The 7,571-nt window shown below is 38.3% G+C and overlaps 1 protein-coding gene across 2 annotated transcripts; it reads right to left on the bottom strand.

Annotated features, from left to right (window-relative positions):
* Window positions 1-2,725: 2,725 nt before the first annotated feature.
* On the bottom strand, window positions 2,726-7,324 carry LOC111382186. 2 transcript variants are annotated; one of them, XM_023006091.1, is made up of 6 exons: window positions 6,792-7,324; window positions 4,218-6,358; window positions 4,043-4,144; window positions 3,887-3,977; window positions 3,714-3,809; window positions 2,726-3,066 (listed from the first exon to the last, which is right to left on the bottom strand). In XM_023006091.1, the coding sequence occupies exons 2-5, from the start codon at window positions 4,503-4,505 to the stop codon at window positions 3,742-3,744; spliced, it is 549 nt and encodes a 182-aa protein (XP_022861859.1). In that variant the 5' UTR covers window positions 4,506-6,358; window positions 6,792-7,324; the 3' UTR covers window positions 2,726-3,066; window positions 3,714-3,741. The 2 variants fall into 2 exon arrangements, with proteins under 2 accessions (XP_022861859.1, XP_022861858.1); XM_023006090.1 differs by lacking the exon at window positions 2,726-3,066 and having other exon boundaries at window positions 3,529-3,809.
* Between the last annotated feature and the right edge of the window lie 247 nt (window positions 7,325-7,571).

Raw genomic sequence — 7,571 nt, 5'->3', positions numbered from 1 at the left:
AAAAAAACACTTTGATCATAATAGAGAGGATCTTTAAATGTAAAGAGCAATATTTTATACACTCCAACAAACTCTTTATTTTTACTCTTTATATTACTTTTCCCGACATTCATTTGTTTTTTCCTCGTTTTTCAATTAGTATATATATTTCCAGATGTCAATGGCTAAATATTCTATATAATATTAAGGGGAGCGTTTCCCCTACCAATATTCTTGACAAATAGTTTTCACAAAATAATCACAGCCCTTAATTTAAGTTAATCTAAAGGCTTATATGATTTAATTATAATCCTTTGAAATATAAAATGGGCCACCCTACAACCCACTCCGACTCCCACCCGCACCCCCATGCCATGCCCCTACTTCCCATAATCTATGTTTCTCTTATCCTTTCACTCTCTCTTCAAATTGAGAATTCCCATAGGTTTCTTGAAAACTCAATGCAAATTCTTCCCACATTCATTTTCTCTCGCCGATGCCTGTCCTCCTCAAGTAGAATTAGTTCTTCCATGGTAGCCATTTTCATTTTTCGTTCCAATTGATCACAAAAACTATTGAAGAAAAAATAGATAGTTGTTGTAAAGAAAATGGATTGATATACTAATATAGAAAACTAATAGAAAACCAAATTAGAATTCAATAAAACTGTTGAAGATTTGATTGATAACGTAGTGTCATACTATGGTTATACAGTGAGGCATTTAAGGGTAGTTGTAGTTGGACGGGTTCTTTGAGACATCAAAAGTGCTAAGAATCCAGCTATTATGCTCACAGGCTTCAATTTCTAACTTGTAGTCAATGTTTGCATATAGTCATGGCTTCCGAATTTATAGCCCCTGTTTGGCCTCCACTCTTGCCAAATTTTCATGGTTGGAATAGTATTTTTTTTAAAAATGTGTGGTTGAAAAAGAATGAAAAGTTTTTGACTTGTGTATAATATTATTTTATGTAAGATTGTGTGATTGAAAATAAGAAAGAGAAAAATGAGAAAGAGAATGGGAACCAAACGGGGGCATAATCTTTTCATACTAATGTTTCCCACTGTTGAATCATCTATTATAGCAATGGACATGACAAATAGTACAACGAATTGCAACATCCTCAAAACCTATTTTGAAACTCATCATGGCTGCAACATCAAATTCTCCCCTAGTGATCAGCCTGTTTCTATGATACCAATTGAAAGTGGAACTGTTCAGATTGCATTGGACACTGGTTGCGGGGTATGTTGAGTATCTCTCTAGCATCTTATGCACTTCTCTTGCAATGGAACGTCCACTCTTAGATCATTCTTATGCTCATGTAGCTAAATTTTTCGACAAAGACAGGTGGAATCGCACAAAATTAGTTGCACGCTTAATTGAATCAATCTTTTACAAGTCATGAATATTTCATTAAAATCATTGGGACGGGATACTATACGATGCAAGAACTCGGTAAAAAATGAGAGCACTCTTTTTGGTTTACCATGCCAATTTCATGGTGCTATTGTGCACTAAGTTTCTTGGTTTACACTGATTGAGCACTAAAAATTATATCGATGACATTAATTCTATTGAGCAATAAACGATCGTGCTACTCGTATGCTTCTTGGTATGCTCATTCATAATTCTCTATGTGATTGTGTTCTCAGAATGGTGGGTAAGAATTCCGGAGTATGCCACGGGTGCAGGAGCAAGGGACACTTCTTTGTCGAGTGCCCAATAAGACATCGATGTCTACGGTGTACCAGCGGGTTCCAAAAGTTTTTCGTGGTCGAACGAGAGACTGCTAACAAAGGCAACTTTTTCAAATGTTGCAGTATGAAGTGCGGATTTTGGCAGTGGTGCGAAAAAGGTGAAGCAACTGGCGCGTCTAGTACCGCTAGTGTTACTAAGGCTGAAGAAGTGGAGAACGAAACATCTGACGATATGGCCTGCATGTTCGAATCTCAAGTTCAACTGAACGACGAAAAAGAAATACGTACTTTGTGACGATCCACAAAGGAAAAGACATTGCGAATGCAAGCGCAAAAGGAAAAGGGTGGCTTGAGTAGCGGCAAATGTTTCAATAGCTTTAAGGGGTTTTGTGTATGTGTTACGTGAATGAACTAATTTCGTTTGTATAATAATTTGCAGCTCCATGCAATGACTACATGCTGTGTAACTTTTGTAACTTCAATTAACAACTAATGTTAAGTAATTGACGTCTATTTCCATAAAATTATTTGGGTTTACAAGTATACAGTTAGTCTCAAGGTCAAAGTGGTAATACATAACTTAGATGTGCACAATTTCTCCCAGTTAGAATGCACAAAAAAGCAAAAAATGTAGTAGGCAATTATGGGCAACGTGAAGTTCTTCCCCTACATTCCAAAATGTAGGAGATTATGGCATTATTGCATCTATTTTAACAAGCAATTATGGGCAATGTGAAGTTCTTCCCATGCATTCCGAAATGTAGGAGATTATGGCATTATTGTAGCATTATTGCATTTATTTTAACGGCAACTATGGGCAATTTGAAGTTCTTTCCCTACATTCCGAAATGTAGGAGATTATGGCATTATTGAATCTATTTTGACATCCTTGCTTCTGCCACCTTTCTAAAGTAAAGGATTAAATAAAATGTATTCAACAAGCTTTGTAATCACACATGAACCACAATGTTTATTCCAAAGAAAATGTTGACAGGAAAATAAAAATAACAAAATATAATCTCATTCAAAAACTGCAGAGGAAGAAAAGGGCTTGCTCAATTTAAACCTATTACAGAAACCAAATCCTTTCTCAAGTTTTTCCACGTGATTTCACAAAAAATGTTGACAAGGAGGCAAAGGCTCACTATCTAAATATAATGAAAACACAGCCCACTTATAGCTTGTTTGATACAGAGGACAAGATGCTATTAATGAATAAATAGGAAGCTATCAATGGAACTTGCCCTTAAAGTTCCACTAATTAAAAGGTTAGTCTGAAATGTTATTAGAACTAGCAACTTCAGCCTCTTCTTCGTCAGTATCAATGTCCTCATTACCCCCGGTAAACTCTTCATGTTCGTCCAATGAAGCTTCACCAGCCTGACCATCTGTTGCATGGAGAGCAATTAAGCGAAAGAATTCTAAAATACAGTAATACAGTTACGTCATTGGAAGCTAGTCACAGATTAGCAACACAAAAAGACGTATAATAATAGCCTAGGCGCCGGAACAGTGGCGCCCAGGCGCCACATATTCTGCCCAAACTGGGCAGAATCTAGGCCCTGCAACGCCTAAATTCCTATCGTTCAGGATAAATAAATACATGCTTGGGGGAAATAACGTATCCAAATATTGTTCAGCAACTATAGAGCTAAGATAAACCTTAAGATGCTATATGGTCTCAATGGTGAACACAAGATAAATGAGATTGGTTCTTTGCGAAAATTGTAGAGAGTAATTAGTGTTGGAATCCTAGAGTTTTACTGCAAGCATTGAAGGATCTAGTTACAATTAAAAGAGCCTAATGGCATAAAAGGAAGCAAAAATGCTTAAATCCTCTAACCCAAAACATTTTTCTTTGCTCATCCCCTTGACATAATAATGGACAGAATAAGTATCAAACCATATACATCAGTAGAGTCTACAACAGAATAAGTATGAAACCATACACATAATAATGGGCAGAATAACAATAGAACATCAGTGGAGTCTACAAATCAGTGGAGTGTTGAGTGGACAAAATACAAGAAACTACATTGACATTAAGGTGGCCCATAAATGGATCATTGGAGCCTTCTGGTCGTGTCCCCTTCATACTGTGCATGTGGATAGTAGTTGTAAACCACGTTACCTACCATCAATAAATAGACATTAATACATGCAACTTCACAAAATTTGTTAAAGTAGTGTACGTAGATAAGGATTTACCATCAGAATTTATCATAACATTTGTTGTCGCTAGTTGGATCATATTGAACGAGGGTTGGTATTGTGCGACTGCATAACTTTCCTCATCGCCCTGCATAAACTAACAACATATATAAAACATCAAACGCACAAAAATGAGGTAATGTATGTACGTACCAAGACTCGTTGTTGTTGAGATGTCTGAGAATGTGATGCAACCTTCGCCATGCCACTATGGCTAGTGGCTGGTTTTTTTCTTATGCATGCAACCAACGGCACCTGCATGTACACCTAAAATGAATGCTGTACTTTTTTTTTTTAAGTACGCTGAAAGCCAAGTTAATAAATCTACCTTTGTTTTCTTCGAGTGCATCTCCAAGGGGCTTTTCCTTCGAAGTTTCTTAGGCGTACCCTTTTTCTTTGACTGCTTAGGATCACCTATGCTTCGGACGACAGTATTTTGTGATCCAGTATCGTGCAAGGGTAACTGAAAAGCGTGATGCCATAAGACATTACTTCCACTGCTTGGTGATGGCATCATAAGCTCTTTCTTTATGGTTTGAATCCAGTCCATTACCACACGTGACCGGACTTCATCGTCTGCTACAAGGTCTGCCATAGAGGCGAACGCCTGACACATATTGTCGTATCTCAATTGGCCAAGAGTACTCTCTAGCCCGTACCCTTGTATGTGCTCTACTTACGTCTCTCCTCCATCTCCTCAGTATATAGCGATTTGGCAGTACGTTAACATCATTACGAATCAACACTGCGATCGCGTGCCTGCAAATTATTCCACGGAACTCAAACAAGTGGCAACTACAGCTAATGTCACATGACTCTCTCTGAAATGTGACAAAAAATATTTTCTTTTTTCGGCGATCACCACACACAACATCCTCCTGTACTTCATACGTTATCCCCAACGGCCCTTGCGAAGCAGATATAAGGTCGCAGTAAACTTTTCCCGTAAACTCAGCTTGAACTTCTCGAAACTTGGAAATGGTGTAGACCTCTTGAAATTGTTTCTCCATTTCGTATGTTGTAGCACATGGTACCATCTATGAAAAAGACTTAAAATCAGACTAAAATTCCTCCTCAACTTTATTTCGCAGTGCTCGTTCATACTGTTCGACAAACTGTTTTAGCGAGGTCTTTGAATGCACATAATCATCGAAGAAAGCATTCATACACTCACTTCGCTGTGTGGTCGACATTCCAGCCCAAAATGTGCTTTTGAAGTAGCAAGGGACCTAATGTCCTCTATTTTCATATAGTCCCGATAACTAATCATTATCATGCAACTCAAATGTATCGAGCATTGCTCTCCAACCATCTTCGAATTGTTCAATAAATTGCGAGTCATATACCAATTCGTGAATAGTAGCAAATATTGAACCCTTGTCCACATGATATCCGAACTTCTCAAGTAGTTTTTTTAGGATATGCCATAAACACCATCTATACTTTGTATGTGGAAAAACAATGTTAATTGCACTTTGCATGGCCCTATCCTGATCGGTAATTATTCTGTGCGGAGGTTGGCCATGCATGCACTGAAGCCATATCCTAAATAGCCAGACAAAAGTGTTCGTATCCTCATTCGATATCAAACCACAACCAAGCAGTGTTGATTGGCGGTGATGGTTTATGCCAACAAAAGGGACAAACGGCATATCGTACTTATTGGTTAGGTACGTGGTATCAAATGTGACAACATCCCCGAACTCCTTATACGCTTGCCTACATTAATAATCCGCCCAAAAAACATTTTTCAACCACCCTTCACCGTCCAAATCAATACTAAACTAAAAGCCCGAGCATTTCGCTTGCATTTCTGAAAAATAGGACTGTATGGCTGCGGCATCTCCTTCTCCAAGTCTTAGTCGCCGCACTTGTTCAATGTAGTTCCGACAATCCTTTTCCACGCATGTGAGGTTCTCATACCCGCCTGCTTCAACTACTGCAGAGTTAAAACTCTTGTGCAACGGAATTCCTACCATATCATTAACCTCGAGCCTTCACTTCACCTGGTCACTCAATTCTCTGTTATAGCGGTACAATCTAGATTTTGAAGGACTTGTCTCGTGATTGTGTTCAAGGTGGACTGTGTTAATTCTCCAAGTACCAAGTACATCGGAAGATGTAGAGATCCTTGCTTTACAACCTGTCTAAATTGTTGGTTGTGGCTTTAAAGAACCGTTGGTATTACCACTTCGACGACCTTCACGGCTACATGTTAATGTAACGTATCTCAAAACCCCATCGTCATCCTTCTTCGAATTCTGTTTTCGAACTAGAAAGCCAAGGGCATTAGCATATCTTTTATAAAAGTCGAAGGCTTCTTTTTCATCTTTAATTTCATACCCACTACAGGCACAATCCGATCATCTCCTCCAACTGTTTCATCGTCCACTATGATCATATTGTCGCCCACATTCTCATTTTCAGATTCCACCAACAATTCATCTGAATCCACCATAACTTCTACTTCTGCGACAAAATGTTCAAGATGTCAATTTGTATTATGTAAGGATGTATACAAATCAAGAACACTGAAGTACAATATTAACCGTTCCACGAAAAGTAATACATAATTGTGTGAAGCCCAACTAGTTCATGAGTGGCAAGTTATTAATTTATTAATTGTCCAACTAATTCGGTCCAAAATTGTCCCTACAACACTTTATTAATTGAGGATTTCAGTGGCACCTACACGCTTAACCCAGATGAAAACCAACCATAAACTGCAATCCACTTCAAACTAGCATAAAGTCGAGAAGTATATGGATCAAAAAAATTCCAAACATATGAAATCAAAGAAACTTCCTCCCATACATATGAAATCAGAGAAAGTTTACATATTCATCCCTCCTTATATATGGATGCAAGTCATTAAAAATTATGTATAAAAAATGCAAGATACCTTCATCGGCAAAAATGGTTGGCACTTTGTTTGGTTCGAAAAGGAAGAACCTTGACAACGGTAGAGACGGGAGAAGTCATCAGCTCGAGTTGACTTATGCAACGGACCCCGTCAAATTTTGAAAATTTGGCGACCACAGTCGACGTCGGGAACTCACCGTCGTGTGTTGTGAAAAAAGTGGGCAAATGGTGGTCTCTGAAAAAATGTTGAAAACGACGGGAGAAGTCATCAGCCCGAGTTGACTTATGCAATGGACCCTGTCAAATTTTGAAAATTTGGCGACCACAGTCGACATCGAAAACTCACCGTCGTGTGTTGTGAAAAAAATTGGGCAATGGTGGTCTCTGAAAAAATGTTGAAGACAACGGAAGAAGTCATCAGCCCGAGTTGACTTATGCAATGGACCCCGTCAAATTTTGAAAATTTGTCGACCACAGTACACGTCAGGAACTCACCGTCGTGTGTTGTGAAAAAAAAAGGGCAATGGTTGTCTCTGAAAAAATGTTGAAGACACTATTGTGGTGAAGGAGCGGGTTTTGTGGTTCCCAAGGTCATGTTTCCATCCTTTTTACTAGTTGACAACAAGCCCCTTTTTTTATAATTTTTTTTGTTGACAAGTCAAACAATTCAAAATTCGGTAATGCACACTGTCATGTAACCAATGACAACATGACCTCACAGGTCAGTTCTAGAAAGATTAAAATTAATTAAACCAACAAGGTTTACCATCCAACCCAATATTAAGAAAGACTAAAATAAACGTTTCTTTTCTTGACTCAC

This window comes from Olea europaea, unplaced genomic scaffold (assembly GCF_002742605.1).
Source record: "Olea europaea var. sylvestris unplaced genomic scaffold, O_europaea_v1 scaffold2443, whole genome shotgun sequence".
In the NCBI taxonomy this organism is placed as follows: domain Eukaryota; kingdom Viridiplantae; phylum Streptophyta; class Magnoliopsida; order Lamiales; family Oleaceae; genus Olea; species Olea europaea.
This window is presented reverse-complemented; position numbering and strand designations above follow the sequence as displayed.

Excerpts from the sequence above, each read along its gene's own strand:
- LOC111382186 (XM_023006091.1), bottom strand. The coding sequence starts at position 4,505 with ATGTGTCAGGCGTTCGCCTCTATGGCAGACCTTGTAGCAGACGATGAA. Across the intron at positions 4,145-4,217 it reads TGCACTCGAAGAAAACAAAG|GTGCCGTTGGTTGCATGCAT; the intron begins GTAGATTTATTA and ends GTGTACATGCAG. Across the intron at positions 3,978-4,042 it reads CTCAACAACAACGAGTCTTG|GGCGATGAGGAAAGTTATGC; the intron begins GTACGTACATAC and ends TAGTTTATGCAG.